The sequence below is a fragment of the Magnolia sinica genome, chromosome 8, assembly GCF_029962835.1.
Source record: "Magnolia sinica isolate HGM2019 chromosome 8, MsV1, whole genome shotgun sequence".
Lineage (NCBI taxonomy): Eukaryota > Viridiplantae > Streptophyta > Magnoliopsida > Magnoliales > Magnoliaceae > Magnolia > Magnolia sinica.
This window is the reverse complement of record NC_080580.1, coordinates 6,659,824-6,686,562: the sequence shown is the minus strand read 5'-3', so window position 1 is coordinate 6,686,562 and position 26,739 is coordinate 6,659,824. Positions and strand designations below refer to the sequence as shown.

Sequence of the window (26,739 nt, the reverse complement as noted above, 5' to 3'; positions counted from 1 at the left end):
TGTTCTATATGACCAATTTTAATTCAATCAAAGTAACCCACTTGAGGAGTAAGATGGCTGAATTTCTAGGCAAAATATCCAAAAGCATTGTTTAAAATAGAGTGAAAAGTAAAAAATTCTCACATGGCCCACTACCATGTTTACGTGAAAATCCACCCCCACTACATGTCTCACCCGTGTTGGGCACAGGCGACCACATGATTGAAAATATTATATAAAATAACACTAGCCTTCCAATTTGCTTCCCTTCATGTTCCCTACTTGGATTATAAATAGCCTTGATTTTTTGCCCCAAGCATAAATTTGAACATGACATCTAATGGTTAGAATGAATTTCATATATCATCAGGACAAGCCAAAAAAAAAAAGTGTGGACATCACTCTCAACTGTTTCCTTTAGTGTGGCCCACCTAAAGCCTATAGCGGATTGGTGGGGTCTACTATGATTTACATATTTTATCTGCTCAGTCTATCCATTTTAATAGATAATTCGATGGCTTGAGCCAAAAAATGAAATATATCCAAATCTCAAGTGGACCTAACCAAGGTAAACAGTGTGAATAGAAAATCTACCACTGGAGATTTCTCGGCACCCACAGAAATTTTGGATCAAGCTGATATTTGTGTTTTCCCTTCATCCAGGTCTGTGTGATCTTATGAACAAGTTGGATGACAAATAAACATCATCGTGGGGCCTTAGCAAGGTTTCAATGGTGGAAGTCATTATTCAAACTGCTTCCTTTAGTGTGGTCCACTTGAGCTTTGGGCATACTTGTATTTTACACTCAACCACTAAAGTGATATGGATAAATGGATGGACGGCGTGGATAACCCATATACATTCATAGTAAGCCCAACTGAGGTTACTCAATACAATAAAAGTGTACTGAGTAAGTCAGTCCGCAATCCTATTTCCCTAAAGCCTAGGTTAGTCTAATTTTTTCGTTTAAACAGAAAAAATGAAATTTACCTAATGTACAGTCCAGATTTGATGATTCGTTTTACAAATGTAAATACGTGCGTGGTAAGGTTTCAATACACCGACGGTCCCACTAGATAATTTCTGGGGAGGTTTAAAGGTTCGCGGATTAGGCACAACCACCGCCTGTTCAGAACTCGGGACAGGCTGGCCTCCGAGGGGTATACGCGATGTATGGGTTTCATTCACACCGTCTTTATACTTTCCCATATTATTTTTTAAAATTAAGGGCGCAAAAATAAGGAAGATCTAAGTCTCAAGTGGACTACACGTTCGTGATTAAATTCTTACTGTTGAAAAATTCTTGTGGACCACAAAAGTTTTGGATCAAGATTATATTTGTTTTTTCACCTCATCCAAGTGTATATGACCATATCAACAGGTTGGATGGAAAATAAACAACACGGTGGGGCCGTAGGAAGGTTTCAACGGTGGACATCCTTAGCACCGTTGCTTCTTGTGGTGTGGTCCACTTGAAGCTTGGATCAGCATTATTTTCGGTTTAATAACCTAAAATGATATAGAAAAATGGATGGACGGTGTGAATAAAATCCATACATAACGGTGGCCTCTCGGAGCCTCCGCCCGCCTGTCCATCCGCGGCCGGTTTAAAGAACCTTGCGCACCACGCGCAATATAGAAATCCCCTCTATTTTACAGCCCTTTCGCGGGTCTTCTTTCTTCCCCGCCATTTCATCCTTCCCGTCTACGCCTCGTTTCCATCCAAGGTAACTCTCTCTCTCTCTCTCTCTCTCTCTCTCTCTCTCTCTCTCTCTCTACTTGCATCCTTTCAATCTCGATCTACTTCCTCGTTTGTTCCGATCTTTCCTTCCGTCTCCAAAATCCAATCTTTCGTATTCTGAAATTTCTCGAATCGTTTCGATTTCTGTAGACAATCTTTTTTTTTTTTTTTTTTAATGGAAATATCTTTACTTTGCGCGCTCCGTTACTGATTGTCGGGAAATCCGTATTCCACTCGTGCTGTGTTTGGCTGCTATGGCGAACTGAATTGCAATATTTTAGAATGATGGAGAGAAAGCGGCTAAATCTAAGAGGTATTTTGTGATGGCCGGATTGAATTGTTGATGCGATGGTGATCAAGTTGTAGTGATCCTAACTATTAGATTGTACAATCTGTAATTAAAATCACTGATTTGTAATTATATCCTAGTCTCTGGTAGATAATTAGATTTTGAATTATTTATATGGCTAATCTTCAATTTAGCTTATTCCAAATTTAGGCATGTACACATCTCTATAAGAGAGCTTCTCCATTTTCAATGAAATATAGAAAAATTATCCACTTCACATTAACTGTTGATATCGTGTTCCCCACTATGGATGACCCATGCACCAAAGTTCCCCCAGACTGGAAGAATCATGACCTTTCAATTGGCGGTCAATAACACAGACGGTTGAGAGATATAATATACATTCAATTGAGAAAAAAAGTCAAAAAAGGGTCATCAGTGGGGAAGCCTATTGTATCAACGGTTTGGATCATTGAACCGTGGGCCCCACTCATTCAAACCGAGAGCGCAAACGGAAGTGTACAATGTTTTCACCTGAGCATTTTACAATGCCTCAAATAGCATTCACATGTTGGGCTAGTCTTTTTACTTATGGCTGTATCCAATTCAGAAGTTGATAGGATAGGACTTCTAGACAGAACCACTCCTTTGTTGAAGTTGCAACCAAATGCACCCTAAATTGCAATTTACATTACTTTAGAATTAGACTTGAATGAATTGTAAATTTGACCTCAAGGGCTACTTCATTTCCCTGGACATTGTATTGGATCCCACCAAAATGGAGAAGGCACGCTTGGAATCTCCTTCTATTACGAGCCAATCTAAAGATCCAAAAGATGATTTAACCAAGATTAAACTAGTCTTAATCACTTCTAATTCAGCTTGGTTGGAATTACCCACTGTAGAAGGCCCTGAGAAAGCAAGCTCAATCGATCCTATCATCCCTAATGACCCATACCACACAGGATTCACTTGGATTCACCATCGAGCATTGTTTTGCATTGACCCCTAAGAAGCCAACTTTTTTCGGCAGCTTTCTATAATCTTCTATCACCACATTGCAACATATATTGAAGTCTGCTCCTGAAACACCCTTGGAACTCTTTTGAAGCACGACCTCACTCCATAATGAGCAATTTAATTTTCTTCTTGAGGCTATTGATGGAGGACATCTTGTTCTCACAAATTCTTATATTGCATTCCTTCTAGATGATCCAACGAATCTCATGGGGAGCATTCTCCAAAAGGATTCTTCTTCTAGGTTCAAAGCGATCAGCACCCCACCCAGGGCTAGGGGAAAGGTTGGCAACTAACCTTGACATAACCGAATTAGTTTAAACAAGTTCAGGAAAAACATACGAAATTTCTCTACCCGTCTCACTATGAAGAAAGAGTTGATAAACTCTCTTCATCCTTCCAACATAAGAAACAGTCACTTTCTTTTGTTTGGGCATATTGGATTTGATACTACTTGTTTCGAAATTGCACATGCACTGTTACCACCGGTGGGAATTATCATTTCTCGTGCTTTGTAGTTCAAAAATTCATCTGCTCAATTAAAGCAGAATTATGATGTCCACTGAGGACACATGAAGTCACCTAACCTATAGAGGCTTACAAAAGTTAAATTATTTGCGATGACATAAAGCTAAAACAAAGGAAATAATAGCTTTGAACCAGAATTATGATATGGAGAACCAAAGAACTTAACCAATGAAATACTTATTCTTAGAAGTCCACCTTTCCAATGGTAAAAATCAACTGTCATTGCCTTCATGGCGAAGATTTCTCATCTCTATACTTGCTCCACTAACTTATTTCAACCCATTAACTCTATCTGAATAGATAATATGATCTCCCCCCTATGGATAAGCACAACATACTTTTAGTCTGTACAGTTGGGCCCATGATTCAGTAATCCAGATCGTTGGTATGATGCAACACATAATTGACGGACCATTCCCCAAAATCTCCCAGATTGAATATCCTACTCAACAATCTCTGGCCCTTTTTTCAATCAGGGATGGACCATTATTGTGTCTCTTCTTAAGCATCTATTTATTGGTGGCTTTTTGTCCCATTGAGGAGACTTTTGGCATTGTCCATTCACGGTGGAACCCATCTGACCAATGGTCTAGAATCAAAATCAATTAACCATGGCTACCAATTGTTTATTTTTTTATTTTTATAAAGGTAATATTTTTATTGAAAGAAAAAGAACAATAGAACACAAACTGAATAGAAACAGAAAAAGCGAAGCAATAGGGGAAAGAGAAAGCAACAGAGAACATAAAAACACCCAAACAGAGAAAGGGCTACGCCGCTGAGCTTGAAATATTCCTGAAGCATCTATTGTTGTGCTTACCCCAAATGGCCTAGAAAACTGCTAGGAGGATCGTCCTCCATTTTCTTTTACCCAAGGCTCCACTAGAATCCGCATGCCGCCCGGAAAGAAGATCATCTATTGAGTTAGGCATAACTTAAGGAACCCATGCTAGTCTAAGGACGCTCCACTAGATATTGGATGGGGAACAGTGTAATAGAAGATGGTCCACCGATTCTTCAGCTTTGAGACACAGAGGGCATGCATTCGGAATCTGCATACCACACTTCCTAAGGTTGCTGATAGTCAGAATTCATTTTCTTCCCGCGAGCCAGCCAAAAGCAGCCACATTCTGCGAAACCCCATAAAGCCAGATAGAACTGGTGTGACAAGGGGAGGAAAAAGATGATGCAAACAAGGACTTGTAGAAGGACATCACAGAGAACTAACCCGAAGGTGATAGCGACCAAAAATGGCATCTTTCGGCTTAAATGGGAGAGGAAGTGGAACACCTTGCAATAAAGATAAAAGCGTAGTAAGTTCCTGAAATTCAAAATATGAGAGATTTCTCCCGAGAAGAGGAGACCAAGACCCTTCACTCCCTAAAGGGCTGAAGCAATCTATGACCAGGGCATTGGGATCAACAGAGAGAGCAAAAAGAGTGGGGAAATATTCAGCAAGAGAGCGACTACCACTCCAAATGTCTAACCAGAATCTAATATTTTATCCTCTACCCAAGGATGAAGGGATTCTATGCCAATAAAAAACCTGAACATACTGTACATCAGGTGGGGGATCACAGAATTATTCCTATCCGAACTCGCTAGCCCCCTAAAGATCGAAGCACAAACCATGCAGAAAAATGCGTTGTGCTTTACTGCATGGAGACTTCATTTTAGATAAAACTCAAACTGTCTGAATGGGGCAGAATTTTACAAATGCTTGAATTGAAATGTATCTAATTTCGTTAGATATTTGGTTGGCATGGACTTCTTTTTCTTCTTCTTCCTTTTTGGTTACAAATATGACTCTGCCTCCACTCTCTTTCTTCCTGATTTATCAGATTCGAAGTACTTCATTTTAAAAACTTTAGATCTGGTTGTGTTTACCTTACAGAGGGCCTATGAGTGTCTAAAGGTTTGATTAAAGAGAAATAGCCTTTCAGCGACCTCCATGCCTAAAACAAAAGTCCTAGATCTTGACTTGACTTATCTTGGCTTACCTAGGGAATATGGTCAGCCCTTATTCAATTCCTCTATCAAGGAATTGCAGGCTGGTAGGATAGTGTATATGTCAGCCCTTAATTACAAATCGAATTCGTAATCGCGGGCTGGAACTGGGGGGAACTCCTTAACGCTAGGGGTTCGATGCCAAAAATCTCATCTTTGAAAATTTGTTGTCCAATCAGATGATGTTGGTGAGCCATGGCTTGATTAAGAGAACATTTATTTACTTTCTACGCTTTCCTTTCCAATTTTTCTTGTCTCATTATTTGTAATCAATTGATGGGCTTATACGCTGTCAGAAAGGTTATATTTTCCAACTCAGTGTATGATCTTCTTTCCTTTTTTCCTTCTTATCACTTGTGTATCAGAAACTGCAGCGTGTGACAGCAGATAGTAAGATGGAAAGAAAGCACCCTGTCTGATTCGTCTAACTGCAGCATGTGAGAGCAGAGAGTACTATGGAAAGAAACTATGGAAAGAAAGCACTGTGTCTGATGCATCTAACTGTGCTTACATCTTAGATGGCAGTATGCCCAAGTTATAATTTTTGTTAGTTTACTTTGGCACTGATGTGGGCTGTTAACTCCCTCACCAACAAGTTGCTAAAAATGAATGAAGAAAATATCGGATTGCCAGTTGGAAATCGTTCTCGTTTGGCTGGATCATGTGACACCATTCTGCCCCGCTCTCACTTTGTCAAAGTAGGTCCTTTCGAGACATCTTTTCTCATTGAATTTTCAGTATGATGTATTCTTTAAACCTCTGTCATTCAATTGTGTATCTGTCCTCTGATCACCTGTAAATCGTAATTGCATCATTACTCTACTGAGTTGTGACAATATTGTCATAGGTTCCACATGTTCACCAGCTACGTAACTGGGATTGCGGTCTTGCCTGTGTTTTAATGGTTTTGAGGACTCTTGGCGTCGACCACTGTGACATTCACTCCTTGGGGAAGCTTTGCAGCACGACAAGGTAATTTTGTTTTTTCTTAATACTCTACAAATTTGAATTCAGTATCGGAGCATACATTCTGATATTATGCACTATAAAAATTCTCACCATAGAGGTCTTCTGTGATGCTTGATCAAGAGAGATGACTTCTTATTTTCATCGCAGCAATGGTACAGGTGGTGAATAGGGTCATGTTATTTTCAGATTTAGTACCCTAGTAAATAAAATCTACAATTGTTTCTTGTTGAAAATTTGCCACCATGATACATAATTCTTTCCGAAATCAAAACATACCCAGTAGGATCACATTAAAAAAACTTTATGCCCTTTTGAGAATCATGAATTAGCATGGTTGACTCTTGTGTTGGAGAAAAGGTATAAATATGTAACCCCTCTTTGGATAGCAATACTGGCTGTCAATCTCAACGTTGAATGTGTTTACATGTTTTCTTTTACTTATTGATGCATGTAGTCCAACGGAAAAGATATCATGCTTTTATTCTCAAATGAGTCAATATGAAATATTTTTAATATATTTATGTGTCTTTCCTTCTTCTTTTTTTCCCATATTGCAGCATTTGGACGGTTGATCTGGCATATTTGTTGCATAAATTTTCTGTCAGTTTTTCTTTCCTCACGGTGACTTTAGGAGCAAATCCAAAATTTTCTGTGGAGACTTTTTACAAGGTGAGTTCTTACTCATGTTCTGGGAAACAAATGATTTGTAGTTACAATCCTTTTCTTTCTGTAACTGTTCAATGGAAACCCGATATTATCATAGGAAGGACGTATCGCCAGGTACTTTTTAACTGTAAAAGTTTTGCGCTTTATACAGTAATTATGTAGAGTAGAATCGATCTATATGACAACACATTTATTACATTTGAGAGGCTGGGACTGAAAATTAGGTATAAAACTACTTACAAGATTAAGAAGAACCCAGATTATTGATAAAAATCGGCAAGGGCACCCGTCAAAACAGCATCTATGGAATAAACTGAATATTTACAGCACGTTTGGTTGCCACTTATTGAGTTCATTTCATTTTAGTTATCATTGGTTACGTATTGGAGATCATAGCTTACATAAATTTTTTGTTATATTTAATCCCTACAAAAATATCCTTCAAAAAAAAAAAAAAAATCGCTACAAAAATAAAAAAGCTCTGATTGCCGGTCCCAAATGTAGAGAAAGGAGGGGGTTTACGTCATGTTGGTAGCCGGTGTGAAACTTTTGCCACAACTCTTATTATGAATCTTGGTGATGATCTCTAATACATAATTACAATTATAAATAAGATGAGATGAACTCATTTTTAAGTGGCACCCAAACAGGTCCTTAGAAATGAAGTTCCATCAGTTCTAGATCTTCTGGAGTCATGCCACTATTAGAGGCATACTTCTCACACGCATGGCTCCCCACATCCACCCTCTCATGGCTGTGTAAGGGCGTTTAAGTGGTGATTAATTTTTTAACTTTTGGGCGGTTAGTTGATATTTTTTCTTTGCAATTTGAATGCATGTGCATTAACCCTATTTCAGAAGAAGAAGAAAATATGTACATGTTGATTTCTAGAACCCTAGACTTCCTTTCCAGATCAATAAAGATCCTACTTGTGGTCGTACCCAGTGTACAAATTGTCGCCGATATTATCGAAATATCGCCGATAATTTCGGTGTCACCAGTGCAGCGACACCGAAACCCCAAAATTTCGTTTCGTTTCCAGATTTCGCCGAAATCTCGCCGATATTATCGGTATTTTCAAAATACGTCCGATATATCGCTGTTCCCACCAACCACGGGTGGGAACTGTATCCAACAACCCACTTTTATCGATAAAAGGGGGGGTTGTCGGCGAGAAAATCACAAAAAAAAAAGAAAAAGAAATACCTGTTTTTTCGCCTGGATTTGGAGGAAGACGCGGATTCAGCTGCTGTCGAGTGCAGATCGGCATTTCTGGTAAGATATAACCCCAAAAAATTCTTTTTTTCCCGTCGAAGAATCCTCTGCAAGCTGCGGAAGCCGCTTGCGGGCCGAGATTTCTTCGAAAATAGAGGTTTTTTTTAAAAATTTGTGATGAGGAAGAGAGATTTGCGGTCGAAAACCTCGGAGAAATCGGTGGGAAGGAAGGAATTTTTGAAAATTTCAAAATGGGAGAGGGATTTGAGGTTTTTTTCCCAAATTGGGGATCGGGAGGGCCGCGGGGTGAATAGGATTGCGTACCGGGTTACTCTGTACGCTTTTATCGTACTGAGCACACTCAGTTGGGCCCACCGAGAATGCATCTGGTCCATCCATGCGGTCCATCCGTTTTTCTATATTATTTTAGGGGTTGAGACAAAAACTTAAGGGTACCAAAAGATCAAGTGGACCACACCATTGAAAACAGTTTGAAGAATGACATCCACCGTTAAAAATTTTCTAGGGCCCACGGTGATGTTTATTTCTCATCCAACCTGTTCATAAGATCACACTGACATGGATGAAGGGAAAAAACAAATAGAAGTTTGATCCAAAACTTCTGTGGCCCCCAAGATGTTTTCAACGGTAAATGTTCAATTCTTACTGTTTCCTATGGTGTGGTCCACTTGAGGTTTCGATAAATTTAATTTTTAGGCTCAAGACCTAAAATTATCTGTTAAAATAGATGGACGGAGTGGATAAATTACATAAATCATGGTGGACCCACAGGTGGGCTTTGACGATGCAAGCGGTTGCTTCACTTTCACCGTTGGAATCTCACCACCCACCACGGCTTGGACTTTGGTGCAGTCAGGTGCTATATAGGCTCCACCATGATGCATCTGTTGTATCCACGCTGTTCATTAATTTTTAAATATTATTTTAGAGCTTTCCTCAAAAAATGAGGTAGATCTAAGTCTCAGGTGGACCACACCACGGGAAAACAGTAGTGATTGGATATACACCATTTAAATCCTCCTAAGGCCCACTGTATTGTTTAGTTGACATCCAACCTGTTAATTAGCTCATGAAGACTCAGATGAAGAGAAAAAACAAAGATCAGGTTGTTCCAAAATCTTTATGGTCCCCAAAAAGTTTTTAATGGTCAAAGTTCATTCAGCACTGTTTCTTTTAATGTGGTCCAATTGAGAATGGGATATAGATCCTTTTTTTTTTCTTATCATAAAATAATTTATAAAAATAGATGGATGGCATGGATGAAATACATACCTCATGGTGGGGCCCACAGAGCATGGCAAGGGAAAAGTGGGCCCAACTTAGAACGTATTGTTGAAATCAGGAGGGAAGCTGATTTCTGGATTGGCTACAGATGAAAGCTGTAGCCAAAGACGCCCACAAGCACAGCTCAAAATGCAGCCTGAGTGGTGATACCCGTTTCAACACGGAGGCGGATTGACCGTACTGAGTAAACTCTGTTAGGTCCACCGTGATTTATATATTTTATCCATTCCTTCCATTCATATTACCATATAATTTTATGATTTAAGCCAAAAAATGAAGCATATCAAAAGCTCAAATGGACCACACCATCGAAACAGTGTGAATTGAATATCTACCATTGTAAATTTCTTGAGGGCCACTGAAGTTTTGGATTAAGCTTATATTTGTGTTTTCCCTTTTTTAATGTTATAAACAGGTTGGATGATAAATAAACATCACTCTGGGGCCTAGCAAGGTTTCAACGGTGGAAATCATTATTCCCACTGTTTCCTTTTCTATGGTCCACTTTGAGCTTTGTATGTGCTTCAAATTTGGTTTCAACTACTTAAATGAGCTAAGAAAACGGATGGATGGCGTGGATGAACCACATACATTCACAGTGGGCCCAACAGATTTTACTTAGTACGATAAGAGCATACTGAGTAACTCAGTACGCAATCCGATTCCTTTCAACACATGGTATCGATCCCTATGTGGACCCAACCATGATGCATGTGTTGTATCTATACCACCCATTAATTTGGAGAGATTTTTTTTATGACATGAGAAAAAGAATGAGATAGATCTAAAGTTCAAGTGGACCCCACCATAGAAAACAGTGGGGACAGTGACGTCCAGTGTTCAAAACTTCTTATGGGCCACTGAAGTTTCTGATCAAGCTGATATTTCTATTTTCACTTCATTTATCTCAATATTAACTTATGAATAGGTTGGATCTCAAAAATACATCATAGTGGACCCTATAAATATTTCAACGGTGGTTGTGATTACTACAACGGTTTTCTATGGTGGATCCACTTTAACTTTAGATCTTGCCATGTCCTGAATATATAAATATGTGTATTTAGGCATGTCCTGAAGTTTCACTGAAAAATTCCACCATTTTCTCCATATTTTCCCCTTTTCCCTGCATTTCATTTCAGAAGAAGAAGAAAATATGTACATGTTGATTTCTAGAACCCTAGACTTCCTTTCCAGATCAATAAAGATCCTACTTGTGGTCATACCCAATATCTTGCATTCCAGGTTTTACACGGTATTGGGTATACCTGTAATACAGCATTTGCCTGTGTCAGTTCTCTAACATTCATCTCTAGAGCTCTTTTGTACCTGCAGTTGACTGCAAATAGCTTGGCCTGCACAAACAACCTTATATCATGCAGCATTTTGGAATGTTATAGCGGTGGTGTTGGGGATTAATCATTTGTTGTCTGATTGGACTGAGTTGTAAAGCTGTTGTTGTTTTTTGTTTTTTGTTTTTTTGTTTTGTTTTGTTCTGCCTGTCCATCGGTGCTTTTGTTGTTACTTTTCCTGCCTAGCTTTTGCTAACGGTTTCTTTAATACAATTCTTTCATTTAAATAAAAAGAGAGTATATCATTCATGCAATTAACGATATAGTATGAATATCTCATCCCCTATGAGTTGCTTATCACTATGAAGAGAATTCCTTTATTGTCTAAGTCCTGAATTCCTTTTTGAAGACAGTTACAAAAATGACCTTGTTACTTGAAAATGAGGGTTGTTGTGCATGCTATACCTTCTAACTTGATTGTTAGATTCATTTCTTACATACTTGAATGCCATATGTGTTATTATATCTCATGCCTTTTCAGTTCATTTTGTAGGAATTATAGGATTCTTGATGTGAGGCTTTGCACAATATAATCAGGTTTCGATTTTGGCATGTTGGAACTGGTTTGATAATCTAGACCATTTGTCTGCTGTGTCTCACTGTGGATGGACAATGTCTCCAATATCTTCTCGATGGGGTGATCTTTAACTTTCAAATTGAGGCATGAAAATAGACATTCAAGAGAGAAACAACTTTAGAAGGCCTGAAAATAGACATTTTAGAGAGATACATCAACAATCAACATTCACGGTGCTAATAACACCAAGTATGGACCATACTCAAGAATAACAGTCCACATTAGCTGAAGAAACTGTTGTCTGATGTCTTCAATCTATACATGGAACAGGGTCTCGATCGATTGAACAACATGGCTGATTGATCGAGTGAGCCCCGAATTATACAGATTGGTCTCTAGACAGTTTTGGACAATCTCGATCGATTGACATAATTCAGAAAATAGTTGTAAACTCTCTGGACACTTTTGAGCATGTTCGAGTGATCGAACATGTGGTGTTCGAGTGATCGAGGATTGCTCAATCGATGGTTAGATCGATGACGTGCACAATTTTACATAATTGTGTGATTAGTTTCCTATTCGTTTGCGTTTGCTTATTGTCGTATGATTTGAATTTGGGGTTTGCTTCCTCGGTTCCCCAAAAAGTGTTATCAGAGCTATATGTTGGAATTCGAGTTTGGATATGAAACATGGCAATTAATGTATCAAATGTGAAGTATGAAACAGAGAAGTTTACTTGGAAAAACAACTTCGGACTATGGAAGGTGAAGATGAGAGGCATTCTAGTTCAACAATGGTTGCTACATGCACTCCTTGGTGTAGGGAAGCGTCCTGTGTATATGAACGATGAAGAGTTGGAAGAATTGGATGAGAGGGCAAAAACCTCGATCTAACTATGTTTGGCAGATGACGACCTTTACAATGTTCTTGATCAAATTACCTGACTTGCGAAAAAGTTAGCTTGTATATTATGAAATTGTCGTTGAATCGTCTATATCTAAAAAGCAATTCTATAATTTGAAGATAGTGGAAGGGTCGGATCTTAATGATCATATCGACACATTTAATTAGATACTTTGCAAATTAACGAGTGTGGAAGTGAAGATTGACGAGGAAGACCAGGTCTTAATTCTATGGAACTCTCTTCCAGAGTCTTACGATAGCATTATAGACACCATGTGCCACGATAGAGAGACCATTGATGTCGAGATTGTCATCTCAGCCCTTCAGTCGAAGGTATTGAAAAAGAAGGATAACAACGCATGGTTGGATGCATTGGTAGCTAAGGGAAGGAATTCTGAGCTGGAGAATGCAAACTCGCGATCACGATCCAAGCCTAAGGGCAAGAGGAAGATGAAGTGCTGGAACTGTGGGAGATAGGGGTATATGTAGATTGTTGAAATCCTAAAGCTCGAAAGGGGAAAAAAAGCAGATGAAGCGCCTAAGGAGGCCAACACGATAGAATCTAGCGAAGAGGTGGATGGTGATGACGTCTTGATCTCATCTAAATCCAGCTATTTCATCGATGAGTGAATTTTGGATTCGGGGGCCTCATACCACATGACTTTTCTGCAAGATTGGTTCACCGGTTACAGTAAGTGCGATGGTGGACAAGTGTTTATGGGCAATGACATTACCTCTAAAGTTGTTGGAATCAGAATAGTGCGCATTAAAATGTTTGATGGAACAGAATGCATCCTAACATATGTTAGACACGTTCCTGAGTTGAGGAAGAATCTTATATCCCTGGGAGCTCTCGATGCACTTGGGTTTGGGAATACCCTATCGGGTGAAGCTGTAGTGTCTGTAGTGGAGTCTACACCGGCGTATTTGTAGCATGAACATCTAGGCTACATGAGAGAGTGGGGTATGAAGGTACTTTCTGATCGATTGTTAATCCTTGCTTTTAAAAGTATTAATTCAAATATATGTGAGCACTGTATATATGGTAAATAATTAGAGTTATCTTTTAAGTCGGGAAAACATGTTAGTAAAGGGGTGCTTGATTATGTACATTTTGATGTATAGGGGCCGTCGCTTGTAGTTTTTGGAGGGGGTCATCGTTCTTTGTATCGTTCATACATGACTACTTTAGAAAGGTGTGAGTATACTTCATGAAATATAAATCAGGCTTTTTCGCCACCTTTAAAGTGTGGAAGGCAATGGTAGACAAACAGTTAAGGCGAAAATTGAAAGTGTTATGGGCAGACAACGACGGAGAATTCACATCAAATGAATTTAAATAGTTTTGTAAAGATGAAGGGATCGTACGACATAACAGTCAGGCACACATTGGAGTAAAACGGTGTGGCGGAATAGATGAATCAAACTCTCTTGGAGGGAGTACGAAGTATGTTGAGCAACGCTGCGTTAGGCAATGAGCTATGGACTGAGGTTGTTAACACGACTTGTTACCTAGTGAATTGGTCTCCATCTATGTCGATTGGTTGTAAAATTCCAAAGGAAGTGTGGAGTGGTCATGATGTAGATTATTCATGGTTGCGAGTATTTGGTTGTGACGCTTAATCTCATGTACCATTAGTTGAGAGAGATAAGCTAGACCAAAGGGCGAAAAAGTGCACCTATGTAAGCTATGGTGATGGTGTGAAGGGGTACATGTTGTATGGCCGGATCACAAGGAAAATCACGATTAGTCGTGACGTCAGGTTTGATGAAGATTCTTTGTTTGTTAAGGAATAAAACAAGGAACCGGAAAAATTAATAGTGATCGATGTTGAAATTGACAAGGGTAAAACACGGGATGAAGCTAAGCCGCAACAAGAAGTATAAGAGCAGGTGGAGCAACCACCTGTGAGGAGAAATCCACCGAAAGATTGCATATCACCAACGAGTACAGAGATGACTCGAACATTACATGTCTAAGTGGATTTACAAGAAGAAACAAAATAGGTATAAGGCAAGATTGGTTGTGAATGAGTATACTCAGAAAGAAGGCGTCGACTTAAGTAAGATATTCGCGCCGATTGTTAAGAAGGTATCTATCAGATTTGTGTTGGTGCTGGTTGCCCAATACAACCTTGAACTGGAACAGATGGATGTAAAAACTGTTTTCCTACATGAGGAATTAGAAGAGCAGATCTACATCAAGCAACCATATGGGTTAGAAATTCAAGGGGCAGAGAATAAGGTTTGCCGGTTAAGAAGGTTGTTGTACAGTATAAAACAGTTGCCTGAGCAATGGTACAAGAAGTTTGATACTTTCATGGTGAGTTAGTGGTTTACCAGAAGTGAATATTATCATTGTGTCTAATTTAAGACTTTGAGTGATGGAAAATTCATTTTACTGGTATTATATGTTAATGACATGCTTATCGCTAGCCATAATATGTTTGAAATCAACCCATTGAAGACTCAATTATTGGGGACATTCGAAATGAAAGATCTGGGGGCTGTAAAGAGGATTGTCGGCATAGACATATACATAAATAGGGAGAGTAGCGGGTTACAGTTAGCTCAAGTAGAATACCTTGAGAAAGTATTGATGAAGTTTAAGATGGACACGGCTAAGCTAATTAGCACACCCCATGCTGCTTACTTTCGACTTTCTTGAGAGCAATGTCCTATTACAGATGAAGAAAAGTGGGATATGTCTTATGTGCCCTATTCAAGCGCAGTTGACAGTTTAATATATGTAATGGTCTATACGAGATTGGATATTTCACATGCAGTTGTTGTTGTGAGCATATATATGTTAAACTCTGATAAACAACATTTGTAGGCAGTGAAATGGCTACTTCATTATCTATGAGGTACAACGGACTACGTCTTGACATTTCAGAAATTAGAGGAAAAGCTTATAGGTTATGTGGATTCAGATTATACGGGGAATGTGGATAATAGAAAGGTTGACTTTCGATTACTCGTTTGTATTAGCGGGTAAACGATCAGTTGGATGTCGAAGTTCAGTCTGTGGTTGCTCTTTCCACAACTAAAGCTGAATATATGACAGTGAAGGAGGCATTCAAAGTAGGCGTTTGGTTGAGAGGAATGTTGAACGAGCTTGAGCTTTAGTAGGAGGTCGTGCCAGTTAATTGTGATAGCGAAAGCACGATCAATTCAGCGAAGAATTTTGTTTACAATTATAGAACTAAACATATTAATGTTTGTCATCATTTTATTCGACTGATTCTTGAGGAAGGTGGTGTTACTCTTGAGAAGATTTATATGAGCGTAAACCCGGCGTGCATGCTTATTAAGGTGGGTCTCACAGAAAAGTTTTGATTCTGTTTGACTTCTCTGGGTCTAGAGAAAGGTTGATGAAGACGGAGTGTGCATGAAAAGTGATGATGATGGTGACGCTATGATGGAGGCGATTAAAGACGGGGCTTGGAGCAATGATTTATGATGATTGAAGCCATATTGGAGATTGTTGTCTAATGTCTTCAATCTGTACATGGAACATGGTCTCGATTGATCGAACATCATGGTCGATAGATTAAGTGAGCTCCGAATTATACAGATTGGTCTCTAGATAGTTTTGGACAGTCTCGATCGATCGAACTGTCAGGTCGATCAATTGATAGGATTCGGAAAATACTTGTAAACTCTCTGGACACTTTTGAGCATGTTTGAGCGATCGAACATGTGGTGCTTGATTGATCGATGACTACTCAATCGATGTCGATCGATCGATGGCTAGATTGACGACGCACGCAATTTTGCGTAATTGCGTGATTGGTTTCCTATTCCAGGTGTTATGCTATTTATATGGGTGTAATTGTGGGATTAGGCTATTCCAATCAGGGCTTAAATGTTTCTAGGGTTTGGAGAGGAGAAAATGATGGTTTTCTGATTGTAAGTGCATCCATCTCTTGTACTTTTCGTTTTTATAGTGATCGTGGTTGCTTTGTGCCATGGTTTTTTCCCGCGAGGGGTTTTCCACGTAAAAATCATGTGTGCTTGTGCATGCTTTGTTTTCATTTGCTTATTGTTGTGTGATCTGAATTCGGGGTTTGCTTCCGCAGTTCCCCAACAGAAACTCCCAAGCTAAGAGGCCAATATTCTCCAATCAACTTGATCGTTGAGGCATGGCCATACACGGTGGGAGCAACAGACCAATGGTTTGGCTTACTAAACCATGCGCCCCATTTGTGAGAACCGGAAACCTGAGCATACTGTGCAGCGCCTCAAGTCAAGGCTCCTATATTCTTCTCACCTTTATGATGTTGATCCATGATTTACTTTTAGGGCTTATTGTTTGCAACATATCCAGGAGCAATTGCCAAATGACTTAGGACGAGTGGATGGACTGTTTCAGAAGGCACTAGAAGCTGGAATTAACATAGAGGTATGTGACATTCATCCAGCTTACTTGAATGCTGTTGGTTTATCTAGCAAATGTGATGTGGTAAAATAGTCTGTTATTGAGCCAAACCATCTTGGAAGCGGAGGCAGAGACAAGATTCTAGTTTTGGTCATTCAATTGCTGAAATTATGCTGTGGGTGATAACTTTGTAGAGGTATACTTTTTGTCTGTTCTTCATGCCATTGGCAACATTATTTTGTTTGATGTTTAACATCATTGTCGTAGATCCTTTTATGCTGCATTTTCCAAGTTTGGAAGACCCTAACCCGTTGTTCAGTGGCCCACAAATGGATGAGTAAGGAAATATGCTGTAACAGTCTGGAAAAATGGGCGAAGATGATGGTTATGATCTTTCAATGTCATTCAATCCACTAGGTAGGTCATTTTTTTCAACCGCCTGGATCAATAAACCATAGACCCCACTTGTATGGATTGGATGCATCAGGATGCTATTCACGTCTTCACGTGCATCAGGACCCTATAATCCCTCTTCAAAGAGCTGAACCTTTGACCCTGCAAATGCCTTCTACAGCTTCCTCTTGGCCTTTCAGGCTGGCCTATCTAAACTGCTTGAAGACGGCATCGACTACATCTTATTGGCAATGCATGGCTGATGTACTATCCTTTCTATTCAAGATCCCTCCAATGCACCTTGGGCAGTTTGTATGCAAGCCATGCTCACAAGGTCAATTTTCTCTCTAAGTTCCGCTTGTCAGTAGAAAAAATCCTCTCCCATCAGCAAAGGAAAGAGTTGTCCAAGCTTAAAGATGTTCCCTTTAATAATCATCCTATCCAATGCTTAAATGCGAGGGAACTTCTTGCTTTCCTTAACTGTTGCCAGGGCGTGAATCCTGTCCCCTTTTCTCTTCTTTGTTCTGTAGCTTGAAATGGGGCATTGGTTTGTCTCTTTGTTTTTCTTTGGCCTCTGGGTATGTTGATTGTAATTCGGCTTTGGCTCGTATTGGATGAGTAATAAAATATCTGCTTACTTTCCCGAGAAAAAAAAATGCTGCATGATACTGTGAACACAATGGACGGATATCTGGAAGCTGACTTCCTCTTAAAAATCAAGAATCTGATTCAGGTTGAGGGAGGGAGGGACTGCTAACTGATGTTTGGACCTGAACACATTTAATGGATGATGGGTGATTCTGTGATTATTTTCAGAGATTTTGTTGTGACCGCTAATTATAAATTCTTAGCCTCCGCCTATGCTTTCTCAATTTTAGGATGATGGTATCTGATTAATGGTCTTTTCTTGAAGCATGGGTGGCCCAGTTTGACAGTGCTGCTGCGATGCATGTTTCAGATTATATCAGGATTAAATTTTCCTTGGTAAAGAATAGAGGGGGGCATGATCAGGCAGGTTAAAGCAGGAAGCATGCAATTGCAGCCAGCTGTGTATAAACAGCACTGCCATAAAAGGCAATTCATCTTAAAAGTTAATATCTCTTGGAATTTATTTATTTTAAGTTAACATAGTAACAGGAATCTGAAATTTTGTTCTGGCGGCATTATTTAAATGATTTCAATGCCGTTAATTAGATTTTGTGTTGGACTTTGGTGATAGGTTAATGAATTTCCCTGTTTTACAGTGCAGGTCCATCAGCAGTGAAGAAATTTCCGTCCTGATACTGTCTGGGAGATATATTGCTGTTGCTCTGGTTGACAAGTACAAGTTAAGGTATGTTTTTATTTCCGGTAATAATAAGCAATAATATCAAACTTCTTTTACTGGCAGCATTGAATGCGGAGGTTGCTTCACACATGCGTATGCAATAAAGCTCATGTACATGCCACATATGTGCCAGCATGGCACGATAGGTCTGGGATCCAATCCATCCATCACAAAAGACCCACTATATTCATGATGTAGCCCAGGAATCAGGTTGATTTGCTGGTCAGTTGGGCCATAGGTTTCAAAACAAATGTATAGCTTTGAAAAACTTGGCTGAAGTTTTTTGAACCATACAGCTATTTCCAATATTGGGGCTCACATACCAAGTGGCCTAGATTTATTTTGGGAAAACATGTGGGAGGTCAGACCAACCCCATGGATGGATTGGATCTTGTACATATGTGCCAGGCTGGCACGTGCGGCATGTACATGAGCTTTATTGCACATGCATTTGTGCTTAGCAAAGCTCTTGAAGACATTGTGTTGAAAAGTTATGCTTGTATTTCTTTACTGTCATTATTAGAACTTATAGTTTCTCTTGTAGAAATTCCAGTGCTTGTAACTCATGTAAAAAATTCATCAATGCAGTCGGTCTTGGCTGGAGGGTATTTGCATCTCAGGATGTTATGGAGGAACTTCAGGTTATACTGGTAAGATGCGGTGCTTTTGTTTTATTAGAAATATTTTGCATTTGGAGTTAAAAACAATGATACGGGAAATATGTAAACAATAATAAATTGAAGAATATGGAATGCCATACCTGTTCAGACAACTGCAAATGCAATAACACAATCAACGGCGAATCTGATTTCTTGGTGGAACGAGGCGTGGACTCAGTCTCTCTCGTTGAGATAGTTTGCATCCCTTGGTAGAATTCGCCAGTGCAGTAAGCTCACAGCATGCTATCCATAGGATACAAATTGCCCAACATATGGCTTCAACAATATGCACAAACTGCCAAAAATCCAACACCAATATCACTGACACACCTTCGCATGCCTAGAAAGAAGAAAAAGGAGATTTCAGAGAGAGAATAAGGAATAGAGTTTTGTTAACTGTAAACAGGGGGAGGGAGGGAGATCCGGTAGGCACGTCTCACGTTAGTAAACCACCCCAATTCTAGCCGGTTTTCCCCCCGGGTTGGCCTTGTGCATGTGTACAGGCATAACACTTTCATGGAATAGAATGCTTTATAAGCACTTTTCAATCCTCCCCATCTGATGTGGCACAAGAGTTCTGCACTCGAAAAGAAGGGCATCACTTAGCTTGCCTCCTTTTTTTTTGGAAATACTCTGACATTTGGGTCCCATGCATTCATTACTCCATGAACATGGAAACTAATTGACCATTTAATTTATGACTAAGAAGTCAGGTTGTTAATGATATGAATATTCTCATGTCAGGTTGCTGTGTCTGTTGTTCTGTTTTCTTGTATTATTTCCCGAGTCTTTTAGCACAATAGTAATACTAAATATAAATAGTAGATCTTTGACTTGTTTGGGATTGTCATAAGGGTCCATTTGTGTAGTTGTAACCGGAAAGGATTCGAAATCCTTTGGTTTCTGAGGGGGCTTGAAACTTGGGGTGCACAGATCACTAGGTCTATGGCTTTTTGGTGGGAAAGAGGCTTGTGATTCCCATTGGTGTCTTTGGAGTTGAAATAAGAACAAAATCCAATATAATGATGTGCCTCTTTGTGGGAAAATGATGAGACATCTAGTGACATGGAGCTATGGGGTCCACATTTGCAAGCTGTTTGAATTGAAAAGGATTCCAATTCCAAATTTTCCAAGATCGAGTCATTTTGGCTTCCATTCCTAAGACACGTAATTTCTCAAACTTGAAGGAAATAGAGGGAAACCGTGCCAATATGCTACATTTGCCACCATCCATCTTCAAGCGGCCCACGCAAGGTATTCTAAAATGTTCATGTAACTGCCGTTATGAAATGGTAATGGTGGTAACTGTTAATAATCGTTACTGAAAAATTGACCCATAACAGTTTGTTACAGGGCTGAAATAGTTTTTATTTTATTTTTTGTTAAAAATCCGTAACGGTTGTCATAGCCCGCACTGTTGCTGTTATGGAATACCTTGGCTCCACATGCCAAGTTGTGCCACATATGCAACATCTGCCACCATCCATCTCAAAGCACCGCACATGTGCCGATGTGCTACATTTGCTAGTACACAATTGTCATCTTCAAGTGCACCTTATGCACCACATGAGCCATTATGCCATGTGCCAACGTCCATCTTCAAGTGCCCTACATGTGCCACCGTTCATCTTCAAGCTCCCACGTGCAAATGTGCCCATGCAACAGTGTGACACATTTGCCACAATCCATCTGTGCCACCTTCCATCTTCAAGCGAATTTTTTGTTGAAAATTCTGTTTTGGCAAACAATAGGGAAATAGAGGAAAATTTTTCAGGAAGATCTTGTTGAGAAAGAATAAGGGGAATCAGCTTTCCTTTCCCACAGTTGCCTGGAAAGTGTTTCTTTGGAAACTGTTTCCTCCATTTTTTTTGTTTCTTGAATCCAAACAGGCCCTCGAGGGGAGGTCAGAATTGATTTCTCAGGTGGATTGCATATTATGGATGCTAATGAAGCAGGAGAAAGAGCTTGTTGGGGCTCAAGGCCACCTTCAGCAGTCTGGCCAACTCATTGCAAGTGGTGATTTGCTTAACATGACTAAAAGGAGACAAGCATGGAGGTTGTCTTTCACCTCGGACATTTTTGATTTGCTGGAGGATTTCAATATTTCTATTTGACCCTTTCCCTTAGAGAAGCCAACCTGGTAGCTGATACTCTATTTAAGTTATTCTGAGGTTGTCACTGTATATTGGGGCATCTTTATCCCCTTCAAGTAATTTGATTTCTTTAATTAAAATCAAATATTCATAAAAAATTATAACAATTAGCTCTCCTGACTTCTAACCTTACAAAATTACATATAACCTCATGAACAGAGGTTAATCGTTTCCGATCCTATCTATGTTCTATCAGATGTAAATGGTTTTTTTTTTTTGGTATGGTGTTGATTTTATGTTCGATTCTATTGATCAGCTAAAATTTTATTTAACTAGCCTACTTCTTTCTTTTAGGTCACTATGTTGTGATATGTGGTTACGATGCTGATGTGGATGAATTTGAAATAAGAGATCCAGCCAGCTGTAGGTATGATAACCCATCTCATCTTGCTGTCAATTTCCAGATTATTAAAAGAGGACAAGCATCTACCTAATTGATCACTGTAGTGTGAAAGCATAATGCTTTTCGGTTGTTATGCATGTGAAATGCCATCAATATCCACAGTAGATTAGTTTCTAGTTTCTCATAAACATACTGGAGTCAGACCTCAGTCAACTGGGTGATGCAGGACAATTAACCACTTGCTCTAAAAGCTTGAACTGTTAGTGCATGGCGAATTAATCAATTTTTCTCATAGCCCAGACCCACATCACATGGGTAAGGACCTCGGCCGAACCCCCCTCGTGGGCTCCAAATCACATAGGTACCGCCTCACACGGGCCGCCCACCTAGAATGTGTCTCTGCATCCCACAGGCTACCCCACTCGAGCTCGGTGTGAAAATGCCCCTGCATTAATTCCAATTTGATGCAAGATATTTAACCACTTGCTCTAAAAGCTTGAACTATTAGAGTATGGCGAATTAATTCCTTTATCTTATAGCCCAGGCCCCACATCCCAAGGGTTAATGCAGGGGCATTTTCACACTGGGCTCGAGTGGGGCAACCTGTGGGATGCAGGGACACACACGAGGTGGGCAGCCCGTGTGAGGCGGGTGGCTCGTGAGAGGCGGGCCTCACTCGTATGATTCAGGTGGCTCGTGTGAGGCGGTACCGATGTGATTTGGGGCCCACAGGGGGGATTCGGCCGAGGTCCGAACTCATGAGATGTGGGGCCCAGGCTATGAGATAAAGAGATTAATTCGCCATGCTCTAACAGTTTGAGCTTTTAGAGCAAGTGGTTAATTGTTTTGCATCAAATTGGTATCAGAGCGGGAGGTCTCGTGTTCGAGACTCCTCACCGGGGGTGATTAATGTAGGAGCATTTTCACACCGAGCTCGAGTGGGGTCTTCTGTGGGATGCAAGGGCACACTTGGGGTAGGCGAGGCTCACAGGAGAGGTCTCGTATTCGAGATTCCTCAACGGAGGTGATTAATGCGCATTTCACACCGGGCTCGAGTGGGGTAGCCTGTGGGATGCGGGGACACACTCGGGGTGGGCGGCCCGTGTGAAGCGGTACTCATGTGATTTGGGGCCCACGAGGGGGGTTCAGCCGAGGTCCTAACCCATGAGATGTGGGGCTTGGGCTATGAGATAAATGGATTAATTCGCCATACTTTAACAGTTCGAGCTTTTAGAGCAAGTGGTTAATTGTCCTGTATCAAATTGGTATCAGAGCGGGAGGTCTTGTGTTCGAGACTCCTCATCGGGGGTGATCAATGCAGGAGCATTTTTACACCGGGCTCGAGTGGGATAGCCCGTGGGATGCGAGGACACACTTGGGGTGGGTGACCCATGTGATTTGGGGCCCACGGGGGAGGTCTCGTGTTCGAGACTTCTCACCGGGGGTGATTAATGCGCATTTCACACCGGGCTCAAGTGGGGTAGCCTGTGGGATGCGGGGACACACTTGGGGTGGGCGGCCCATGTGAGGCAGCACCCATGTGATTTGGGGCCCACGAGGGGGGTTCGGCCGAGGTCCTAACCTATGCCATATGGGCCTGGGCTATGAGATAAAAGGATTAATTCGCCATGCTCTAACAGTTCGAGCTTTTAGAGCAAGTGGTTAATTGTCCTGCATCACTGGGCCAGGCTGGACCGGTCCAAAGCATGTACAGATCCAGTCAATGAGCTAAAGACCTGAGCTCATCCCAGCCCAGCCCCTCCTAGCACACAGGCTAAGAAATTTGGCTCATGCACTGGGTCTGCTTTTGGACAGATGCAACTCAGGTCCAACCCAAAGCAGGCTAACTTGGGCCAAGCTCAGCCCAGTTTCATGATGCATTTTATGCTGAATGACTGTGTTTAGCAAATCTTCTGATTGCATATCTTAAGTATTGTTTGCCGATATCGGGGTCCTGTGTTGTATCCTTGATTTTGGCTCCTTGTTTTTTTTTTTTTTTCTTTCTTGTTTCTCTTTGTTTTTCTGCAATCTATCCAAAATGACAAGCTGTTCTTCATCTTTTCATTTGAACCCTCCTATCAAATTATTTTGGCGTTGTCCTATCGTCTTCATTTGTAGAAATGTGTGGTCTACTTGGCATTTTGGTCCTTCCCTTTCTTGGTTTCATATTCGTTGCTTATCCATTTAAGTAGTGCTAAATACATAAACATGGGATGATTTTGTAGGAAATGTGAGAGAGTATCCTTGGAGTGCCTGGAAGAAGCCCGAAAATCCTTTGGTACAGATGAGGATATTCTTTTGGTAATTATACACTTCATTGACTTTTATAGCTCGTGGCATTGCATCAAAATTTCTAGGCTATAGTTTGGGTGTATCTGAAAAACTAGCAAATGGGAGCATTTAGAGCATCTTGCCATTTCCATTTGGCAGGATGCTCCAAATGGTTCCACATCTGCAAAATGCGTGTGGGGCGATGTGTATCCAATACCATTTTCATTCAGCATACCCAACCATGCTATTTGCAGCAGGGTTTAAGGTATTGTTGGAAACTGGTATGAATCGCTTGTTACAAACTGATGTTGTCAATAAACAATATGGCTGTATCGGCCTGATATGGGGTGATATGACCTGGTTTACACTGAAACCAATTTTTAACCCTTGCTTTGCAGTGAGTAAAACAAACAATCAATGAGCATGACCCAGGGAATTTTGAACCCGTGATGGTACTTGATAGAAAATGTCAAAAGGAAATCTATCATCTGTTTGCTGGAATCAAATAAAAATAAGACGGCAGCCCCTTGTTTTTTGGCCACACATGATTTGATCCCCCTAAATTGGGTGGGATAAGAATCCCCTCTTTTCTCCCTATTAATCTGAGGGGCACAAATCAAGCTGCCGTTGTATATAATAATGCTTTTGGGCCACCCCCAAATGCAGTGAAAAGGGGACAGTTATCCCTTTCACACGGATAACCAATGAGCTCCAACAAATGGTACCCAAGAGGTATTGAGAGCATGGTTAAAGACTATTCAGACTGACTTGTTTGATCTCGAGTCAAGTTGGGACTCACCCTTGTTGGGGGTGAATCAGCCCGACTCGTCTAAGTCAGGGGTGAATCGTCTATGTGAGTTGTGGTACCGGACCAGATCTGGTCTGAGTCTGAGTCAACTCAGAAAAGTCACTTGGGACTCATCTGAGTTTTAAAACCATGATGAGAGTGAACTCTCTTGAGAAGAACCGCATGCAGGGTTTTGTTGCTCTTCCTCTGCAGATTGGTTGTGCAGGAGGAAGCTCTGCTGTTGGTTGTTAGGGATGCTAGTTGCAAAGTACATAACTGAAAAGTGGAGGTGTGATACCCGCAGGGAACCATCTTCAAATGCCATATGCATGGCCCCCCTCTGTGTGCACATGCACACATGCAAAGACGCCTAGTCAGATGTGGACGAATGTCAAAAAGTAGGTTATCTTTTTCCAACCATCCACTCTTTTTGGCACGTGGCCCACTGTACCCAATCTCTCACACCTGTGCCATGTTGGCACATGTGGGTGAACTAACACCATGAGTTGGCCGATGGGCATCCACAAGTAGCATTCCTGCAGTCTATGATAAGATTCATCTGTCCTCAATATGGAATAACTTGGATAGATCGTGTTGCCACTGAATCTTTGCAAAGGTTGTACCATAAAGAAGACTCAGGATCATTGATGACTTTAGGTAGTGCGGTGCATTGCTTGAATATGTTTTCATATACCATCTTTAATGTGTTGATGAGTTTCATGGTTTTCTGTATTATTTTTCTTGCTGCTTTCATGTGCTTGTATTTTCCTGTTCACTGAAACTGAAGTTAAACTTTCATGGAAGCGTGGGGGATCTTGGGTTGCTGAAATCTGACTTCTTCTATAAGCAGGCCATATCAATGATCTCATTCAATGTCTTGGTGGATTTGTCTGTGCAGGTCTCATTGGAAAGTAAAGGGGTGGAAACAAGCTCTCAGTGTGAGGAATTATAAGATTCTCAACCTGATGATATGCATTGTATACACAGTGTTTCAGTTTGGACAAGTGGAGCCCATGGTTCAGAAATCTAGACAGTCTGTCGGGACCCACCTTGGGTGGACCATCTGTAAGAATCTCCTCAGACGGTCCTAATCTTTCTGTTGTGGTCAGCAAATAGATGTTGAAGCAGAGAAGTACAGCAACTGTCGACATTGGATTAAAAAAGGGGCCCAAGATCTGCAGCTAGGATTTAAATACCAGAGATTTTGGGCATGATCCACTGGTTTCGAGGCCCAACAGAAACTGTCTGGATCACTGAACCCCCACTGTACATACTGTAGGATCATATAGTGATCTCCTGATCTCAATACAATCAGTCTACATTGATGGTTTGTGGGGTCCATTTGGGTTGTAATTTATTTTTTGCAATTTATTTGGGCTTTCATATATTGAAATATTATTTGCTTTTCTTTGCATATCATGGGCTTGTTGGAGTTAATGTTGTAACATTTATTTGAGAAAATACTGAATAGGCTATGAATTTAAATGAAATTGGGAGAATGTGCAGTTTGGAAAATATGAGCAGACTTTCTCAATCTCCTGGGGGATTGTATGGATGCAGGAAAGCAATATTTTCTTGTAATTTGATGTTTTCTATTGTTTAGGTTGTAAAGAAAACTACTGGATTTTATGAAGTAATTGTTGCACTTATCTGTAGTTTTAATTCTTTTGTGCAAGATTCAAGGCATCTGTCATTTGATAAATTTTGAATTTTCATTTGCTATCTAAACAAGACTTCATTTTTAGAATACGTGGGGTTACAATATATTTTAAAAAGGTTTGGCCTGACTTGCCTGACCACGGCTATGTGGTTAAAAGACTCCGGCCCTGAGTTGAGTTGGGACTTGCTCGAGTCAGGCTAATCGCCTCGACTTTGCCTTAGTCACAAGGCCATAACTATTGCAAAATGAAATGGCATTGTAATATTGTCTTTCTTC

The 26,739-nt window shown here is 40.4% G+C and overlaps 1 protein-coding gene across 4 annotated transcripts; it reads left to right on the top strand.

Moving 5' to 3' along the window:
* The first annotated feature begins 1,506 nt into the window (after positions 1 to 1,506).
* LOC131252728 (guanylyl cyclase 1) lies at positions 1,507 to 26,465 on the top strand. 4 transcript variants are annotated; one of them, XR_009174659.1, is made up of 11 exons: positions 1,507 to 1,707; positions 5,928 to 5,952; positions 6,026 to 6,260; positions 6,410 to 6,534; positions 7,089 to 7,200; positions 16,820 to 16,894; positions 18,508 to 18,596; positions 19,179 to 19,240; positions 21,139 to 21,305; positions 21,697 to 21,769; positions 23,971 to 24,031. XR_009174659.1 is itself a non-coding variant. In XM_058253401.1 (11 exons), exons 3-11 carry the CDS (start codon positions 6,129 to 6,131, stop codon positions 25,753 to 25,755), a joined length of 798 nt encoding a protein of 265 aa, XP_058109384.1. In that variant the 5' UTR covers positions 1,515 to 1,707; positions 5,928 to 5,952; positions 6,026 to 6,128; the 3' UTR covers positions 25,756 to 25,897. The 4 variants fall into 4 exon arrangements, 2 of the variants coding, with proteins under 2 accessions (XP_058109384.1, XP_058109383.1); XR_009174660.1 differs by having other exon boundaries at positions 21,139 to 21,389; positions 23,971 to 24,012; XM_058253401.1 differs by lacking the exon at positions 21,139 to 21,305 and adding an exon at positions 25,702 to 25,897 and having other exon boundaries at positions 1,515 to 1,707; positions 23,971 to 24,046.
* Positions 26,466 to 26,739: the final 274 nt, after the last annotated feature.